The sequence below is a fragment of the Hydra vulgaris genome, chromosome 10, assembly GCF_038396675.1.
Source record: "Hydra vulgaris chromosome 10, alternate assembly HydraT2T_AEP".
Lineage (NCBI taxonomy): Eukaryota > Metazoa > Cnidaria > Hydrozoa > Anthoathecata > Hydridae > Hydra > Hydra vulgaris.
The window spans coordinates 9,635,709-9,657,898 of record NC_088929.1 but is presented as its reverse complement, the minus strand read 5'-3'; the positions used below and the strand labels follow the sequence as shown (position 1 = coordinate 9,657,898).

Here is a 22,190-nt window from a genome sequence, read left to right as displayed (position 1 = left end):
TAATGCTTAAAAAACAATTTTTTGTAAATAAAAATTAATCCGTAAGACTTAAAACGTAAGTTTTTGTTTGACACTGAAATGAATTTAAAGATTTTGCCATATTTAAATTACCTTTCAGAAAAGAGTTCCATAGCTTGGGACCTGTATAAGTTATACTATATTCTGTGTATTTGTTTACTTTTTTAGGTAATTTAGATGTGTTACTTTGACTTATTCTTAGGAAATACTTCTCATTTAGATTTTTATTAAATTTACTTATAAAGATTTCAGCAGTTAGATTATTGGTATATTTATACATAAAGATTGGGTGTTGGTAAATATTTATCTGATATATGTTCATCGTTTTCATATCCATCATAAGAAGTTTAGTGTGGTCCCCCCTTTTTTTGTTGTATATATTTCTACAAGCATGTTTTTGTAAGGAAAGAATTTTTTTAAGTTTTGTTGGTTGACAACTTGCCCACGTAATATTTGCATAAGTAATGTAACAATTGATTAAGCTGAAGTATATGAGCTTTGGACTATGTGAATTTATGTATGGGCGAGTTCGATACATAATACTAATGGTTCTACTAATTTTTGACTGTATATATTTTATATATGGGAGCCATAATAAATGATCATCCACAATAACTCCTAAAAACTTTAAAGTATCTTGTTTTTTAATTTGTTTATAATTTATAATAAGTTTTGGCAGTTTTAGAGGAAGGTTTTCTTCTTGTGTTTTTTTATGAAACAAGGTATATTGTGTTTTTTCAACGTTAAGAGAAAGTTTATTTGACCTGAAACAATCATGTACTTTTTCTAATTCAATGTTCATGTCAGCATAAAGTTGATTAATATTGCAGTTAGATAAAAATAGATTTGTATCGTCTGCAAACATGATAGCATTTAGTTTTACGGATGCATTATTAAAATCATTAACATGAATTAAAAATATGAGCGGTCCTAGGGTCGATCCTTGAGGCACTCCGCACAGAAAATTTAGTATTCCGGATTTCTTGTTTTAAACGTATTGTTTTCTATTAGATAGATAACTTTTTATCCAATGATATAGTTTATTGCATACCCCGTACCATTTTAGTTTTTCTAACAGAACAAAGTGATCAACGGTGTCAAATGCCTTGGATAAATCTAAGAATACTCCGAAAGTAAACTTATTATTTTCAAAACCAGTGGTTATATGGTCGACTAATTCAATAATGGCATGTTCTGGTGAATGTTTTTTTTTAAATCCGAATTGTTTTAGATTAAAAAGATTATTTTTTGTAAAATAATCAAATATTCAATTATAAACTACATGTTCGAAGATTTTTGAGAAAACAGAAAGAACCGATATGGGTCTATAGTTTGATACGTCGGCGCGATCATCATTTTTATAAATTGGTTATACTCTTGCAAGCTTAAGTATATCAGTAAATACTCCTTGATCTAAAGATAGGTTGACTATGTGGAACAAAGGTTTTGTAATGCTTTTTTTGTTAGATATAAGGATATTACTGGGAATTTCACCAAATCCTTGAGATTTATTTTTTTTAAAGAAAAATAAGCTGCGTCGAATTCAAGAAAAGTTACAATCATACATTGTTTCATTTGTTGATTTTTTTAGATATGTCTTAAATGACGTAGGAGTTGGTATAATTTTGTTTGCGAGACTAATCCCAACATTTGTAAAGTATTTATTAAACTCGTTAAATATTTTATAAGGACAAAATATATCTGATTTATTAATATTAATTCTTTGAGGTAATACCGAACTTTTTATTTGACTTCGGCCCATTATGTCGTTAGTTAATGACCATGTTTTTTTAACATCAAACTTGGAATTTCTAATTTGTTTACTATAATACTTTTTATTTTATTTTTTTAAGAAGATGTTCATTAAAACTCTTATAATATTTGTATATTTTCTCATTCTCCGTACTTTTACTTTTTAAGAATTTGTCGCAAAAGTTTTTTTTTTTTTAGATAACTTTAAAAGTGTTTTATTCATCCAAGGGTTATTAAGTGCTTTTGTTTTAATTTGTATTTCTTCATAAGCTTCGTCGAATATCGCTAAAAATTTAACTAAAAAAATACTAAAAACTTCGTTTGTATTATGACAATCATAGACATCATTCCAATTTTCTAAACTTAATTTATTCGATAGTTTATTTGTATTATTGATGGATAAGTTACGTTTTTTAAAGTTTGTAAACTTTGGCTGAGTATCCATAAATTTTTTTTTAATCGTAATATAGATCGAGAAATGATCGCTTATATCTGTTTTAAAAATGCCTGACTGAAATGACGTTTCTAAGTAATTGTTAATAAGTATATTATCAATTGCTGTTTTTGAGGTTTTATTCACTCGAGTAGGATTATTGATTACTGGCAAGACATTGTATCTAAACAACATTTCAAAAAACGATTTAGTTTTTGGAAAGTTGTGGTAATTCAGAGCGTTTAAATTTATATCACCGGTTATACATAATTGTTTTTTTTCTTTATTTATTTTCAAAACACAATTTTCAATAAAATTTTGAAACAATTTAATTTCTTCACATGGTGGACGGTAAACACATCCAGTTATAGTATTTTTATTTTTGTTAATAATTATTTCAATAAAAGACTTTCTTAGTTTTCTTTTACTAAGCATAATGGTTTTTTTTATCTTAAATATATATTTTTTAAGTATGTAAAATCTAAGTCCTCCACCTTTTTTATGATTTCCTCGTGGTTGGCTAATTACTTTGTAATTTGGCAACCTATAATTAGAGTTTGATTCAATCGGACTATCTGTTTCATGTCAAGTTTCTGACACAGCTACGACGTCGAACGTTTAGTTTATAATATTTAAAAATTCTTTAAATTTTTCAAAGTTTTGACTCATGCTTCTTATGCTTAAATGTAATATAGAAAAAGAATTAATATCTTTTTTTATTTTACAATTATTAGGACCAAAATATGATGTATTCGTTAAATTCATTTCAGTTTCTTTAATAATATTTAAATCATCTTCAGAAAAGTTGAGAAAATCCTCAAAAGGATCAAAATTTAAATTTTTAAAATCTTCATTAGCAAAAAAATTTTCAGCCATTTTTAAAAATTAAAAATAAAAGATAAAACAAGAGCTTATTAAAGAACTCATATATTAATATTACTTATTTTTAAATAGTCGGCAAAATTTCAACTACATCAATATTTTTTTGCTTAAAATCATGAACTATCAATTTATTATATTGAACTTTTGCATAATAGCCATTTTGCCTAAGAGTTTTTGCTTGCGCAAATAGTTCTTTGCGAATTCTCCTAGTTGTTTTACTAAAACCCTCATTACATACATATATATATATATATATATATATATATATATATATATATATATATTAGTACCTTTTAGTTTGTTTTCTTTATCCATAATTATCGTTTTATCTTCAAAGTCATGCAACTTTAGCACAATCGTTTGCACTCGTTCAGAACCACCATTACCAACTTGATGAGCACGTTCAACTCTAATATCATTTGCAATTTCAAGTTTTTCAGCAAAGAGTTTTTTGACTTTATTTTTAGTGTCTTCCCAATCTTTTTCATCTGCACCTTCAATGAGTCCATCAATCCGTAAGTTATTTCGTCTGTTTCTATCCTCAATGTCTAATATGTTTATTTATTTATTTTAGTTAAATTTTACCATCCTTTCTTTGCACAAGGTAAATACCAAAAGAATAAATAGGGAAGCACAATAACAGACCTTATAGACTTAGTAATAATATTGTAAAAAGAATACAAGATCACAATTCTGCCTTCAGAGGAAGAAAATCTCACTATTGATTGTTAAAAAGTTGACGCATTTATTTGCCAGAAGAGTTAAATATAGAGAAAATAATTATAATGTTTAATGACCTGTATCCAGATCCAGTATAGGGGCGAAAGACTAATCGAACCATCTAGTAGCTGGTTCCCTCCGAAGTTTCCCTTAGGATAGCTGGAACTCGGAACAGTTTTATAAGGTAAAGCGAATGATTAGAGGCCTTAGGGTTGAAACAACCTTAACCTATTCTCAAACTTTAAATTGGTAAGAAGCCCGACTTACTCGATTGAAGTAGGGAACAGAATACAGGTCAGAAAAATTTTCGCAATGATTTTAATACTTCGTCTGGATACCCAAAAACAGAAAAAACTCCAACTAGAAAAAGACAGTCATCTAATAAAAGCAGAAACCTTTTATAAAAGAAAACGAGAAGCTCGACTCAAAGCAATCAACGAAAAAAATTTTTAAGCTATTACAATTGAGTTTAATAAAAACTTGAAGCTGCCAAACTTAACTACAAATGACTTTTATTATAGAAGAAAATCAACTTTTTTATTTTTTGATATCCACATTTTTTTTATTTTGTAATAAATTACTAAGATTAAAATATCGGACCTTTGGGATTAATTTGCTATTCATGTGCGGGGCAAAATAAAAAGTACACAATAATTCATTTTTTGGATTTCTTAGTTTATCAGAGGTAATGGTTTAATTTAATCAAGATATTATTTGCTGAAAGAAGTCATTCATATCTTGAATTTGATAAAGATAAAGGTCTTGTTAATTGCAAGAAACATGCTAGCACACTATCAGACTGGCATGAAATATTCTGGGTTGCTAGAAAAAAAGCTTAATCCCTTCAAAGTCATTGAGTTAAAGAAAGATATGGCAGAAAATATGACTCAGTTTCTAAAATCTGTGTATAAAGTTGAATGTCCTGTGCCAATGAGACCTCTTAAAGAAGTTATATTCTCAAGCGATAACCTGGAGTAATGAACCACAGAGACTCGTGGAATGGACTTATTCTTAATACCAATATTTTGCCCAACCCTTGGCGTTCACTTGTATTGTTGAGCCTGCAAAACTGTATCAGAAAAAAATTTATATTTCCGCAGCCGAATACAAAGATCTTTATGTCCTCAAGAATTTTACTTCAGCGCCTGAGTTTTATAACAGTTTGGAACATTTTTTTAGTAAACGCTTTTTACAAAATATTTTTGTAACTTTACTAATATAAAAGGTAAAGTAGTATTTATGTATAACTAGATTGTATATTGAATAAAAATAAAGAAAATGATACTTTTTCTCATATACACGGTTTTTAATTATACATGGTTTTTAACTTTTGAATTTAAATATCTCTTTTATGTTACCTTTTTTGTCTGTTAGTGTATTCATATGAAGCACAATAAGTAGCCATTTTATGGAAAAATTACCAAAGGAAAAAGCTAACTTAAATAAAAGTTTCCTAGTGTAGTGTTTTTAGTTTTTAAGTTTTTTTATTTGCTAATTAGTTAAAAGGTCTTTACTTTCGCAGAAATGATTTAGTTTTTTACTTCAACATTTTACTTCTTCGTTCATCCATTAAGCTTTAATTTTTCTCAAAGGGTATATTAGAGGAATATATTTATCAAAATTTAATGATAAAGATTGCCAAATTTATTTAGGAATTATACTATGTATGCGTGTTACACATACATAGCATAATAGCACAGTTATGACTAGTAACCAGACTAGTCTATGGATAGACTTACAACACAGACATAGACAATTCTGTATGTTGTAATGGACACAACAAATGTTTAATTTTTTGTCCTTGTTGTGTCTATCAAATTTTTGATGGTATCCTAAGATTGCTCAGTTAAAAAATAATTTTCACTTCATAAGTCTACAAAGCATAATTTTTTGTCTATTTGGTGTCTATGATTTTGTCTAAATTTACTTGATTTCATAAAACCAGAAATCTTTCATTACCGTATTATTTGAAGATTGTTATGTAGTAAATTTATAATATTAAAAAAATATTGAAATGACATCAAAACTCCAAATGACAATCATTGCCCATGATTAATTATTGTTTAAAACTTGCGTACATATTCATCAATAAAATGAAAGTAAAAAACATTTTTCTTTTTCACTGTTGTTTTATTCACAAACCTAAATAAATTTTAACACCTATTGGAATCTTCTACTTACTAATCCACATTTTATAAAGGACAACTCCTTGATCACATATTTTTAAAATAATTTTATTGAAGGTGATAAAGATTTTAGTGACTAAGGAAAATTTTTTCAATGATAAACTTACCTTCAACTTTTTTGAAGTAATCCCAAACTGTAGAGGGCATTTTAAAAATAAATTTTCACGCACATTCACTGAGAATCGAAAAACAACTGAACTGAGTAATTAATGAACTTCAATTGAGCACAAAATAGTCCATTTTGAGGTTTTTAAATAGACATTAACTTTTTAATCAACAGCACACGCTGGACAAAAAATTAAAAAATGAACTTCTGTTAGAAAAATTGTATTTTTGATTTTGTGCTCGTTTTCAGTTTTTGAAACGATGCTGCAGTGAAAATTTAATTACTCGTTATAAGTCCAAATTATATATTAAATAGATCTTCTATACCTCATTAAAAAATCGAGATTGTTCATTTAGTGTCCGTTTTTAAAATGATTGTCTTGAAAGACAAACATTTTTTATAGACAATTCATTTTTGATAGTTGTAATTAAAATTGTTGCAATTAGTGCTTTGTCGAAGTCTATTTTTGTCCTTTTATAATAAGTCCATTAGAGATTGTCTGGTTGCTAATTATGACGCAGTATGCGTGTATCCGTATACTGCTTAGTTTGAGTTAAGGATCTTAAAATTAAAAGTTTATTTTTTTCGCATTTGCGAGTGTAAAGAACAAAGCTTTTGAGCTTTTGAATTTTTTATGTGCGTTACTATAGTAATTACTATGTACTATTGTGTGAATAAAAAAACATTAGTTTTCGGTTATTATTTCTTAATACCATATAGAAATTTTGTCCTACATATGTTCCATGTATCCCACTGAGAATCTACGTTTTACGTGGAATACGTTTTCATTACATAATAACTTGACTAATTGAACTTTAACTTAATAAGTTCTAAAAACTTTTTATTTTTGAAAGTTTTTTTAGATTATTATTTATATTGGCAATTGTTTAAATAACATATTCAAAATCTTTTACGATGTAAATCTCTTTAATATTTATTGACAATAAATCCGAAAATTTACTTCTTTTTCTAAACTTATTAAAAGTTTATCTTTATTAAGTTTTATTTAATCTGCTAATTTAGTTTATTAATCCATGAATACATTAAACAATTTTTAAATGAAGAACTCTGAATCTAAACTTTTTCACAACTTTGAAAAATCTTTGAAGCAATTTTATGAAAAATTAAGTCACCGTCAAACCACCAAAAATTTTCAAAAAGTAAGAATACACCTCAAAGAATACACCTGCTTTTGTACCAGGTAAATCTTAAAACAACTAAAACTTTATTGGAGTTCAAGCTATCTCTATTTACATGTCGTATCTATCTTTATTTATATGTTGAAGCAGCAGAGAAAATTTATCATTTTTATAAACATCAATTTTTGATCCACCAATTACGAATTAATACTTGGGTTCATTAAATTGATTTTTATGCCAAATCATTTAGAGTTTAAAAACTTTTTTATCATTTCGGATATATACAATCGAATATATAGAAGTTTATAACTTTATCACATATATGTAAAAAGTTTACAACTTTCTAAAAAATTATCTATATTTATATAGTTCTAGATCGACATCATATTGGTTTTCATTTATTTGTAACCTATACTTCTTTTAAAAATAAAATAAAAAAATCTTGGTTTTTCATTCGAAAGTATAATATATTATTAATAGAAAGTTATTAATAAATATCTATTATTGTGTAAGCTGATAAGTCTTTTTTATTTTAATTTCTTTTTTATTTTGAATATTTGTCAACATTTATATAAAGTTTATATTTATTTAATATGCTGTTGATGTTTTACTTTTTTACTTGTTTTAAATCCTCAATGCTCATCTATCCTTGTCAATATGATGAGAAAACTTTTATTTTTTGTTTTCCAAATATATAGTTTATAACCTAAAATGCTTGTTATTGGCTTTTTTTTAATTATTCTATCTTAAAGTTAAACGTTTGTTTACACTTATTTAAGATTCTAACGACAAGAACTTCTTCTTATAAATACTTTGTTTATATTGTTTATTGTTGTAAATTATTGAATATTTATTACTATTTTTGTTAGTGCTGTATAAAATTGTACAACATAAACAAATGTAAGCTTACAAAAAAATTTATAAGAGTTTTTATTCCTTTATTTTTCTCGTATTTTTTAGGTTCTGTAAAACAATTGTATTTTTAGATAAGTAGGCTAATAAAATAAATAATTCATTACCAGGCTGTCGGGAGAATAAACCAAAATTATTCTTCGAACAGGTTTGTGTGTTACCTTTGGCTTTGTAACATATTAAAAATTAGAGTTTTTATCAAATTCATTATAAAATTGAGTATTATTTTTCATATAATAAATGTTAATTTAAATTTAAATTAACTTAATATGTTACAAAGCCAAAGTATTCTAAAACTCTAAAACATTCTAAAATAGATATGGAAACATTGGTTCTGTTTATTTACGACCAGTTTCCGTTGGTTGATAATATGTTTATGCTCTAACATTTTCAAGTTGTCAATTTAAAGATCATTTTTATATTTGACTTAATCCATTGGAAGGTTGCTGGTTCACATTATTGTTTATCTGTATCAGCACTTCTTTAAATCAAGGTTGAAACAATATAATTGTTTCTTTGGATATAAAACTACGGTCTATACCCTAAATTATTTCTTCTGGTACTGAAGTACCAGCATCTAATTTGTTGAATACTTTTCTGAAATTAACATCAAAATCGAGCTCTTGTCGTCAAAATTATTCCTTTCCCATTTTTTTGACTCATCTGTGTTTAGATGTCTCAAAATATTTTAAAAGTTTAAATGTCGCTTAATTGGTCATTGTAAACAATTTTGTGTAAATTTTTATAGAAAATTTTAAAACTAATATATAAGTCAATAGAACAATTATTTTTAAAATAAAAAAGATTTTCTCTTTTAACATCACTTCCTGCATTTTTTACATTTTATTTTTACATTCTTTTTTACTGCATTTTTTACATTCTATTTTTACATTCAGTATCTATGTAAGATAGTCGATGTATTTATTGAAGCCCTCGCACCTACATTTTTAGTATGACGTCATCATTGTGCGTATAATTTATATATATGTATATATATATATATATATATATATATATATATATATATATATATATATATATATATATATATATATATATATATATATATATATATATATATATACAAACTGTTTTAATGTTTACTCTTTTTAAAGGCTGGAACATACATGCTTGGTAATTTGCTATGTCTGATGGTTTGTCTGTATGGAATAAAAGTCTCGGCTGATTATTACGTGAGTTTTAAAGACTACCAAAGTTACCTGGATAATGATCAATATATTTGCTTTAATTTGCAGCAATCGTGTCTTTGTAAGCCAATTAATGCGAACTCGAGTATTCCTTTCGAAAATAGTTTTTACGGTAAGATATTCAGATACTGATGGTGCGACTATTGATTTTAGAATTTATAATATATTTTTATAATTGCAGTTTAATAATAAAAAATGTAACTTTTTTTTTTTGAATTTCCCCTCTAAAAGTAAATTGTGTTGCATAGTAGGGGAGAGCTGAGAGAAAAGGGACATTAAAAATAATAATTTTAATTAAATTTAATATCCTATATAATGTATGTACTGCATCAAAAAGGTTTTAACAAATAAAGCATCATTTCGCAAACTGATCCATCTCCTAAGTATGACAGCAATTTATAGTAAAGTATACATATTTTTGAGGTACCATGCCATTGGGGTAAAGTAGGACAGGTATGAGGTGAAATGGGATAAGCGAGTATTTAACAATATATTAACAAAAATTGTTCATAAAAAATTATTATTATTGTAAACCACGTTATCTTAATCAAAATATTCAAGAGGTTTCCACAATGCAATAACACAAAAGTATTATTAGATAAATAAGAGATTAATTAGTTTTCTTTTTCCCACATCATCCCTCATAAAATTGTTATTTGGACATTTTGAAAATGTGATTTTTTACCACGCAGGGAAACAAAGCAATGTCTGCTAAATGGAGGGGAGGAAATCTCATTGTTTCCAACTAATTAACTCCAAGCAGCTTTTTTTAAAGATAATAAAGCCTTAATGAAAAAACCAGTGGAGTCTCCGACCCACCAGCCATAGAGTCAAGCCCACTAGCAACAGCACTAAAGAAGCATCTTTAAGTCTCTTGCTAAAATCGCAAAACGTTTTCTCGTAATCCATTGTTAATATGTTATTGTCAAAACTTATAACACATCACGCATGAATCTGGCTTCATGTAGCAAGCTACAAAAACCTAAAGTTCTCAATAACTCAATACACTTAGCTTGACTAACCTCCAGTAATCACCTTTAATAAACAATTCCTTTTAAAAATTCCAAATAGAGTAATATTTTGATGTTAGGATCCAGGAATTTTGGTGGTGGGGGATGTTGATTTTTGTATTTTGTACCACCTTTGCGTCTCCTAAAAATAAAAAGGTTCTCAATTTCTAAGATATTTTAGGACATTCAGATTCTGGTGGGGGAGGATGCATACGCCCCATACCCCACCCCCACCCCCTGATCCGTCGCTGGTTTAAAAAGTAATAATGATCGGTTAGGCTACTTTTATTATTTGTTTTTTTAATTTTTTTTTTGCCGCATAATACTATTTACAATGAGAAAAATTGTTTACATATATAATAAATGGCTGGAGCAAAAAGAAGACATATATTTTCTCATCGCCGAGCCCCGTTTACATTGAAGCCGTCAGTACAATTTAAAAAACTTAAAACATAAAAATAGGTAAAATAAAAAATAAAAATATTTCCACAAAAGTATTACAAACTGTATAATAAGATATTAAAATAGCATAAGTTTGCACTAATAGCGTAAATTAATAGGAAATAAAAGTCAAGAAATCAAAACAAAAATAGGTGATGACTTTTTCAAAACAAAAATAAGTGAAGACCTTTTCAGTTTACTTATTTTATTTCATGATCTAATTTTAAAAGAAATATTTTAAATCGAAGTTTTTTCCTAATAAGAAACGTTTACATACTATTTTGAATTGTTGTAAAGAGATGTTTTGAAGAATGTTATTTTTAATAATTTTTTGAAAAAATGCGTTCCATAGAAATGGTCCACCATATTGAATTTGGAATGAACTGAGTTTTAAAAAGAATCTTGGAACTACAAAATTATCATTTGAAAAATTTGTGGGGTATTTATGAGAATATTAAGTAAAGTAAGAGTGAAATATATTAGGAGATAAACCATGTTTTGATTTAAACACGAACAGCATAACTTGGTATATGTTAAGTTTATAAACATTGAGTGCATTAAGTTTAATTAAGAGAGGCTCTCCATGAGTAATTCTCTTAACGCCAAAAATAATTCTGCACTCAAGTTTTTGTTTACCATAGATTTTTTTAAGCTTTTCATACTTGCTACTTCCCCATGCAATATTGTAATAGGATAGATAACTATGGATAAATGAAAAATATATAATTTTTAAAGACTTGATATTAAGAAATGGTTTAACTCTATATAGAACAGAAATATTTTTGGAAATTTTATTTTCAATAGATTTAATATGAAATTTTTATGATATATTTTCATCTAAAATTATTCCCAGGAAGTTAACACTTGATTCTCTTTTAACAACTGAATAATTCATGAAGAGATTGGGTAATTTTAAAGGGAGGTGATCACTCTTACTAGATTTATGAAACAACACAAATTTAGTTTTTTTTACATTAAATGAAAGTTTATTACAAGCATCCAATTATTAATTTTTATTAGTTCTTCATTAAATATTTTAAAAAGATCTTTTATATTTTTTATTGAGTCGTCAGCAAACAAAATAAGATTTAAAGATTTGGAAGCTAAGAATAAACCGTTAATGTACTGCAAAAAATATAGTGGTTCTAAGATGGATCCCTGAGGAACACCACAAGATATAATTTTGTTTCCTGTTTCATTTTCTTTTTACACTATGTATTGTTTTCTGTTTGACAGGTAGTTTTTAAACCAGAGTAGGTTAAACCAGAGTAGGTTATTGTTTATTACACCATAGAGTTCTAGTCCCAGTAAATAAATAAAAAATAAATAAATTATGGAGTATTCGAATAATAGCTAATACTTATGCACAGAATAGTATTATGAAAATTAAAAACTATTTATTATACTAAATCATTCCCAGTGGGCACAGTACGTTTTTAAAACGTTCTTTGGACGTTTTTATTAGGTTTAAACCTTATAAAAACGTCTAAAAAACGTTTTAAAAACGTTTTAAAAACGTACCGTGCCCACTGGGTTGGGTTAAACAGTTAAATTTTAAATGAACTTATTTAGACTTTGAGTTTTAAATGATTAGCATAAGTTGTTTTTTATTTTGTGATATAAAATCAGAAAAAACAGGACAGTTTATACAAGATGTATCTAAAAAGAATTATCTCGACATTAAATATTAAATTAGTTGATTTTGAATTTTTTTTATTTATGGAACCCATGGAAAATATTCTTTCAGAAACTACATTTTTCTAAATGTAGTTTCCTGCCTCTTTTCATCCACATAAGTAAAGCTCCTGCCTCTTTTTATCCACGTAAGTAAAGCTCCTGCCTCTTTTTATCCAGGTAAGTAAAGCTCCTGCCTCTTTTTATCCACGTAAGTAAAGCTCCTGCCTCTTTTAATCCACGTAAGTAAAGCGTGGCGGTATTTATCCTTTGTTTTAAAAATGAATTGAGTTATTTATATTGCATATTAATGTTAATGTTTTAGTTCCTGATTGCAGCATGTATGCTTTTGGCAAAGACTTATGGTTATTTATTCTTATACTGGTAATAACCTGCTCGTTTTGGTCATTGAACGGCTCAATACTTGGTTTAGCTTGTTTCGTAGAAAAAACAAAGCTATTTAAGGTAAGTTAAAAAAAAGGAATACTTTAGATTTAGTTGATTGTTTACAATGGTGTAAATCTTATATTCTACAGCGCGGGGTCTGTTGTATCAGTTGCAACCAATTACAATTAACACTGCAATTATTACAATGACAGATTAAATATTATGCTTAATTTTATTAAACACGATTTAAATTTATATGAGATAAAGCTTCCGGTGTAATTTGATTTAAGAATAGGACCATATATGTTTGTTTATATTCATAAGTTTGTATACAATTTGCGAGTATTTCTGAATATTGTAATACATAAAACATATGTATGTTATATTTATCCCCCTATATTTATATTTTATATATTACCATTTAAATGTATGCCTTTACAATACAGTTACAAACTATATTAATGCGTTTACGTTTTTATTTAAGGCGTACATAAATACATAGTGTATGCGTTTACCATGGGTATATATGCTTACGTAATGTATACGTGTACTTTGTAAATTGCTGTTGCATGCCAGTGTATTATGCTGCTATTTAAGTATACTTTATACATTGTAGTGCTTCATATAGTACTTTTTACCAAAAGCATAACTATTTACACGCGCGTCTCATTCAGTTCATGTTTCATGAGCCTTTTAATTGTGGCTGACACAAAACTTTAATAAAGATTATTATTGTACAAAAGGTAGGTAATCTGAACTTCATTACTGTGAACTTTTACCTAAGTTTAAAACAAAAAAAGATATTAAAGATTTAATAACAATAAGATTAAAATTTTACTTTTTCAGCGTAAAAAGAGAGGCTCAACAAACGAAGCGTTTGACGCTCCAGATCAAGGACCTACCGGTGGACGTGGAAACTATGCATTTAATCAAGAAACACTGGAAAGACCACCTCGACCAAGAGTAATGTAGCTGGATTTTCATACATGTTTTGCACTCAAACATAATTTATTCCTTTTTTGTAAATTTTTTAATATTTTTTATTTTTATTGTAATCACGATCCTATGGAATATCAACTTTGTTAAACAAGACAAGTCATCTTTGTAAGATATGACATTCGAGAATATCAATTAAAATCGCACATCAATATATGTAACTTAATCTTGTATTTCACAATTATATTTAACCACATGCATCTAATAAAATAACATACTTAACTGATGCAGTTTTAACAGCCCTTTAAAATGTTGTTTTGAAAATTAGATAAAATAAAGAAATCAAAATACAAAATAATTTTAACCTCTTGGTCAAAAGCACAAAAAAAAAAAAAAAAAAAAAAGAAAAATAAGAAAATGCTAAAAAAAGTTGACTCATCATCAGAAAAATAAATAGCGGAACAATTTTTTATACTGGTGATAAGTTTACAATTACTACTTTATATTACTGTGCTTTCGAGTTTCAGAAGAAATTTTTTTTTCAAAAAATATGGGAATATATGAAAATCTAAGAAGTTTTCTGAAATTTGGAAAACATTAATACTACTAAAATAATATAAAGGCAATACATAAATATTTACTATTAATAATGGAAAATATTTATATGTTGCCTGCATATATTTTTATGCATATAGTTAAATTAATTTTCGATATCACAGCATTTTTTGAAGAAATATGGTTAGTATTCATCAAAAGGGGCGGTGGAAGGGAGTAGCGGCGTTATGGGATGATTTGGAATAAGAGAATTGATGTGAAATAAGACAAATGTCCAATTTTATTCCTATTTTAATTTACTAGATTTTTAGTTTTAATATTTCCTTTTTCTTTTTTTTTGTGTATAAAAGCAAGTGAGCAGACTGTTTATGTTTGTGGTAAGATTTCATGTTTACTTTACGTTAAGTGCTTTTTATTATAGAAAAATAAATATCATTCTGTTTTGGCTTGGAATTTTAAATAGATTATCAAAAGCATCTTTAAAAGTAATTATTGATTTTGCAAAACATTTTTAGCACTGTATTTTAAATTCGGATGAAAAGAAACTTCTGTCTACAAACCTATCTACAAACGAATGACAAATTGGTTAAAGCTTGATCAGAGGCGGTTCTACGAATAAAATGAGGGGGGGGGGGCAGGATTGAATCCTTCAAAAGTTTCCTCCCCCCTCTTCTTCCTCCAACAGACTCCAGAAGATCACTAGCATCAGCTTTACTATTTATCTCTGGGTTGTGTCAGAAGGCGTCGTCCATATATTACGTTACGCAATTTTTGACCATTTTTGACCTCACCCCCCTCCCTCGTCACAAAATTGTAACACTTAAAAATCAAGTTTTTGACCCCAACCCCCTCCCACTCATAGCGTTACGTAATTTATGGACGACTCCTAACGAGATTTGCGACCTGATTCGAACCGATAGAGACCATTGAGCATTATTAGCTAATATCAAAAAATTTATCATCGGTAAGTGCATGATTAAGGATTTATTAATTTATTTTTATTTTGGTCATTAGAAAAAAATAACACAATGCCGTGTTATGTATATAAAATCTACAGGTCGGGCTAAAAGAAGACAATACTTGCCTTATCATTACGCCGCGACCTGCTTTTATCAGCAAGCGTGTACAATCATTAAAAGGTAAACATGCAATTACTTTCTATCATTACAAAATTATATACAAATATTCATAAGTATGTTAAGATCAGTTAATAAACTTTAATCAAACGAAAATCGTAAAAATAAAATGAAAATTAAACACACCTAAAAACTAAAGATAAGTAAATGGAATAATTTCAAGAAAATTTAAATTAGAAACAAGTTAATAAGATTTAAGTTGTTAAAAAAATTGAAAAAAATTGAAAATTAAAAAAAAAAGAATCTTAAAAAAAATTTAACTCATTAACTTCGTTAAGAAGTTTTAATTTAAGTTTTTGTTTGAATAGAGAAAGTGAAAAACAATTTTTTAGCTGGTTATCTTTAAAGTGTTACATAATTAAGGTCCTCTGATGGCAATAGAAAATTTAGTGACCGAATGGGGCATTTTAGGTTGCTCATAATTTTTAATTTGAAAATCTTGTAGGGTACACGTGACTAATCTTATTGAAAAGTGTATTAAATATAATAGGAGTTACTTTATTATGAAGTTTGTACATAAATATAAGAATTTGATAAAGGTTTAACTAAAAAACATTGAGCATGTGATGATTTTTAAGTAGTTTTTTAGAAAAAAAATTCGGTTAATAGATGGGATTTTAAAAATTCCTGTTCATTATTTTTAAATAAAAAATTAGTTCATATGTTAAGTCAAATTATTTCAAGCATAGTACACATGTTAAGTCAAAGTATTTGAAGCATATTTTCAATAATTCGTAATGAAACTTAAAGTAAGTCCTAAAATTAAAAATCCATCAGTCAACCAGAACAATACATTATAATGCATCAATCAACAAAGTTTGAACCAGAGAAAATTTATAACGGAAGGTATTACGTCACAAAGTTATTCATTTTAAGGCATTTTTTTAATGGCAGAAAAACTGCTGTTATTCATTTATATGAACAATGGCAGTTTTTCTGCCATTATTTATTTAAAAAAAACCTTTTTAAAAAAAATTCATTTTAAATACTAATTTTTTATGAATTTCTTATCAGAAAAATATTAGTTTTTTTCATGTTTTACATTAAAAAAGGGCTTTTTAGTAGTCTATTACACTAATGGCTTAATATTTGATTCCAATGAAGTCTCTCTATTTTTAAATTAACTCTTTTTGATTTTCAATGTTTTACTCCATTTCATTTAATTGCGAAAGATTTATCAGATGTAAGACATTCTGCCAATTTTCGATAGATTTACGATCTAAGGGGTGACTTTGGCATACTTATCAATGTTACCCCTAAAATGAAATAAGCGTAATAATCCTAAATGGTTAGTATTTAGAAACAACATCATAAAAATAAATGTAAAAAATATACTATACTATAGCTTTATTTATCTTTTAACTAAAGATTTTCATCAACAAAAAAACTATAAATTAGTTTAATTTAAGCCCATCGTATTGTTATTTATACTTACTGTTATGCGGATAAGAATAGTTATATTTATTCATTCAACATCTGGCTACAGCATTTGTTATGATAATTAAAAAAAAGTATCAACAGGTGACGAGCAAAAGCATCTAAACTAACACGTTTGTTACCCACATGTCAAAAGTAACCTGCGTTACCTAAATAACTGAATGTTTTACGCTGTTTGTTTGAATAAGACAAATAAACCATTTTAAAAAATCACAAAAGTACTTTTTTGTTTGTTTAGTAATTACATCAATATTAGATTCCTCATTATAAAATAACTTACACAGTTTTTTTAAGTAGTTTGTTCTATTAGGTCGGTATGAATTGATGATTTATACTGCTACTTCGTGATAGTCACTATAAAATTCATTATTTTCCATATAATTTTAATTTAGCTGGTACACTTTTGGTCAGCTCGGAAAGTATTGCAATTTCAATCTATTTTAAATAGATGAATAACCAACAGTGGTCGGATTATAACCAGAAAATTTGCAGTCGTTTTCTGACTTCTGCGTACATTTAATTTCCCATTTGAGTATTTTTTTGGAAGTTTTATTTAATTTCCTAAGCAAGATCGCTCAATGAATGAAAATTCAATTAGGCTATTAACGCAAGATGTCAAAAAATAAATGGACCAAGTTTACGGCAAAAATATTTTTCATGAGATAAGATAGGAAATACAAAATTGATGATTTTTAGTTGGCCGACGTCTATCAGTGCAAAGATTTTTATTTTTGACATTAATCTAGAGATTTAAACATACATTCCTGGTGGGCACGGAACGTAAAAAAAACGTCTTTCGACCGTTCAAAAGACGTCTTTTTCAGGTCACGTGCTTACAAGGTTTGGAGCCGAATTTTCTTAACAATTACAAATTAATCATAAAATATATTTAAAAAAAAACAAAAATTTCAAAATAACATTTTTTTGCGCGTATAAATTTTTTTTTTAAAAAAAATATTAGCTTGTTTTAAGAGAAAATTAAAAGACCAAAATTAAAATTTATTTGTTTTACCACTTAAGTCTTTATGAACATGACTTTTATGAAATGTCTACTTTTGATGAAAATTGTTAATACAAAATAAGAACTGTTGGAAAAAAATATTAGATTAACTATTAATCATATTAGTCAGTTTTCTGGATTACTAAATTTTCTTCTTAATATAATAGGGAAAGCACGACCTTGCTATTTGAGAGTAATATTTCCTCAAAAAAACAACTTTCAAGTGGTACTAAAAAAACGAAAAGAAAATTATCTGGAATTGAAAAAATGGTTGAATTGTCCTGAAAAGTGGCTCTCGCCTGAAAAAAAAAAGGGAAATTCTACGTAATTTTTCTCATGCAACGCCTCTATACGAAAGTATAAAGGATTCACAATTTTCTTTAATTTGCAAAATAGTATTCAGTAAGAAAAAAATTTCGTTTACTTGATGTAAATAAATGTAAATTTATTTTTTTTTAAAATTAGGAAAACTTTTTCCATTTAAATTTTGATTCAGAAATATTTTTGACTTGCCTTTATTGTAAACTAATTAATTGCTTCCAGTTTAAAAAGAAAAATCTGATAGATTATAGTTATAACCATTTTTTAAGAGTAGTATATATATTTAACATCTTTTGTGCCTGCTAACATAGCCCATAGTCAATTAGTTTGCTTTATTTGTTTTTAAAGGTCTCTGTTAGGCCCCCCATAATTCAAATTTTATAAAGTTACATGCTTAATCAATTTTACAAAAAAATGAGGAAAAATTCTATAGTCAATTAGCCTCAGCCACCCTCACTGTTATACAGATGTTTAAACTTTGAACTAAATCAAACAATATTTAATTGATATATTACTTTACAACTTCAACTAAACAAAAAGAAAAACATTTCTTGTAGTCTAAACTATCATAAAGTTTCTTTTTTGTTTTAAGTAAAAAAAATTATCTTGCTTTATAATCTTATTAAAAATTTTCAATATCAAAAACTGAACATTGTATTTATTTTTTAAAGGAAGCAAAAATATTCTCTATATTATAAATAGCGTTATAAATAAATATTAAAAAAGTAAGAAATAAATTTCAAATAGATAATTATATACTGAAAGATCATTGATTGTCTTCACTCGTTTCAACAGTCTGAGAAACTGCATAATGTAAAAGATCATGCATATCATCAGCAACTTCAGATCCTGTAGATTCGATAGTTTCCTCATTGCCTGGGATATAACCATTTTCATAATATTCATGTTCAGTTTGATTTTCAACAACTGTAGGAATGGCATGAGCAGCAACACTTAAGAGCTGCTCATAAGTCTCTTGATTATAATTACTCACAACATATGATTCAACTTGACGTAGTAAATCTTGAGAAATCATATCTTGTCCAATCAAAGTATTTCCTTGAATTTGAGAATCGTGAACATTATTATGAGAGTACTCTTGATTTACATCAGAATATTCCTGATTTGCATCAGAACCTTCGACATATATTTCATTTTCTTCGTTAGATTCGACATAAATATTTTCGTCCTGAAGGCCGGAAGCTTCTAAATATACATGTGCTTTATCTGAAATATCTCTTATATCTTCTTCGTCAACATATAAAACACTGCCATTATCATCTTGAACCATGGCTACACTGTCACTTTGTTCACTAATAAAATTATGCTCTTGTTCATTTTCAATGTATTGGTGTTCTGATTGGTTATCTGTTTGCTCCTTTTTCTCTATTGATTGAGAACAAGTGGAAATATGAGGGATAACATAGTTTCCTAGAGTTTCAGACTTGTCTTGATCAGACATTATATTAATTATATGACCGTAAGTTGTAATAATTGGCATATCATTATCAGAATTTGTAACTATCACTTTTTGAGAGTCTACTGAATTACTAATATTATGACCAATCAGTGTTTGAAGCACTCTTTCTGCTTCATTCTTCTCAAAAATAGTTTTTTCTGAGACTCCCTTTTCACTATTATTTGTATTATTTTTAACTAAAGTACGAATGTAGAAGCCTTTATTTTGACTTACATTGTCTGCTATTGTCTGGCTAATAAAACGCAGTTTTCTTTGAACTTCAGCATTATCTTTGTCACCTCTAATATTCCCAAGTGAAATAGAAACATTAGTGCCTCTAATTTTAAAAGTATTATTGTCACTATCAGAACTATTTTCAGAATTACGAGGATAATCTGCATAAATTTCTACAACATGATCTTCTCCGGCATGTGATTTCTGATGGCTAATAAGATTTGAACGTTGTGTAAATGCTTTATTGCAAGTTCCACATAAAAAGGGTTTTTCTCCAGTGTGTACCCTCATATGATTTGTGAGATTAATATTCTGAGCAAACAATTTGTCACAGTATGTACATTTAAAAGGACGCTCACCAGTATGAATTCGAGTATGTCGCTTCAAATTGCTACTCTGTCGAAAGTGGAGATTACATACATCACACTTAAATGGTTTTTCTCCTGTATGAATACGGATATGGCGTATAAGTGTTGTTTTATCACAAAATGACTTTTGGCACACAGAACAATGAAATAATCGTTCTCCACGATGAATTTGCAAGTGAATATTTAAAGTACTTCGATGACAAAAAGATTTATCACAAAGGTCACACTGGAATGGCTTAACACCTGTATGCTGGGTCATATGACTTTGTAGAACACTTTTTTCAAAGAATGCTTTATCACACACTTCACATTGAAAAGGTCTAACATTAGTATGATGTCGCATGTGAATTGTCAAATGTGTATTTCTGCGAAATGCTTTGTTACATACTGTACATTTAAATGGACGTTCACCAGTGTGTACCATAACATGTTTTTTCAGAGTATCCATATGAATGAAAGCTTGATCACATTCTGGACATTTATGCGGCTTTACACCAGCATGAATTTTAACATGTGAAGCAAGATTTGATTTAGCACAAAAAGTTTTCTCACATATGTCACATTTGAAAGGACGTTCACCAGTGTGCAACTTTACATGACTTCTTAAATTAGATTTATGAGCGAATGCTTTGTCACATTGATCGCATTGGAATGGTTTTTCACCAGTATGAGAACGCATATGATTGTGCAACACATTTCTTCGCACAAAACCTTTATGACATATCTCACATTGAAATGGTTTTATTCCATCATGAGATGTAATTATATGGTCTCTTAAATAATCACGACGTTTAAACTCTTGATCACAATCATGACATTGAAATAACTTTTCTTTTTGTGTTTTCTTTGTATTGGGTTCATCAGAATCCAAAACTACTTTATTTGAGTCATTACCTGCGATGTTTATAATTTCAGCTGAAGAAATAGGAGAATTACTGCACGTTAAGTTAATATTTTCTTCTTTGAAAGTTTCAGCTAAAATATGATTTTCACTTTTTAAATTATTAAAAGGAACATGCTGAGAACAAGGCTCTGTTTCATTTCCACTATTTGTGTTAAGGTTATTTTTGACAACACTGTTTTTTGGTTCAGGTTCATTTTCTGATGTACCTAATAAGGCATTGGAATTATTGGGTAATAAAAGACAAACATTTTGGTTATTATTTGTAGCTGGTGAAAGTAAAGAAGTATGAGGCTTATACTCTGCTGCAGCTTTAAGTCTGTTTTTTTCTTGAACGTGTACTTTCATATGAATTTTAAATTGAAGTTTTCGAATGAAAGACTCTCCACATTGCTGACAAGAAAATTGCGTTTTGTTGTTGTACATTTTTTTTCTTGGTGTTTCAATTTTTGGTGTTTTTGATGCAGACTTTTTAATTTTGTTAGAGGTTTCAACAGGTGTATTTCTATTTAAATTATTTTCTTTCTCTTTTTTTGCATCTATAACTAAATCAGCATAAATTTCTTTTCGATGTCTTTTTGGATATGTTTTAGTAGGTATCATTGATCGTACTTTCTTATGATCATATACTTCATCCATCAAGTTAATACTTTTATTTATAACTGAGTTTTTTATAGGATTTTGTTTATGTAAACTTTTATCATTCTGACTTATAATGTTTAATGTTGATTCAAAAATAGTAGAATCTATTGAAGTATTATCTTTGAAACACAATTCATTAGGCTTGATGTTCTGAAAATGTGTAGCATCTTTGTTTATTGAATTGCTAAAGCCACTGATTGTGCCCAGGTCTTCACAAGTGTCATTCATTTTTAATTTTACTAATAATAAAAATAAAACAACATGAAAAATTTAAGAAGTATTAAAAGAAAAGGTAAAATTATTAAATAACCTTTATCTCAAAATAAGTTTTTA

The 22,190-nt window shown here is 27.5% G+C and overlaps 2 protein-coding genes across 3 annotated transcripts in view; one reads left to right on the top strand and one right to left on the bottom strand.

Moving 5' to 3' along the window:
- Nucleotides 1-14,086, top strand: part of LOC100204915 (uncharacterized) — a 28,493-nt gene extending 14,407 nt beyond the window's left edge. The window contains exons 3-5 of the mRNA XM_065807214.1: nucleotides 9,264-9,468; nucleotides 12,807-12,946; nucleotides 13,715-14,086. Coding sequence (XP_065663286.1) covers nucleotides 9,264-9,468; nucleotides 12,807-12,946; nucleotides 13,715-13,840 — 471 coding nt within the window. The 3' untranslated portion in view covers nucleotides 13,841-14,086. The remainder of the gene's footprint in view (nucleotides 1-9,263; nucleotides 9,469-12,806; nucleotides 12,947-13,714) is intronic.
- Nucleotides 14,087-18,800: 4,714 nt separating this feature from the next.
- The window catches only part of LOC100209658 (zinc finger protein 84), a 34,285-nt gene continuing 30,895 nt past the window's right edge, over nucleotides 18,801-22,190 (bottom strand). For both annotated transcript variants that reach the window (XM_065807213.1, XM_065807212.1), the window contains one exon: nucleotides 18,801-22,096. In XM_065807213.1, the coding sequence (XP_065663285.1) occupies nucleotides 19,020-22,096 (3,077 nt within the window). In that variant the 3' untranslated portion in view covers nucleotides 18,801-19,019. The remainder of the gene's footprint in view (nucleotides 22,097-22,190) is intronic.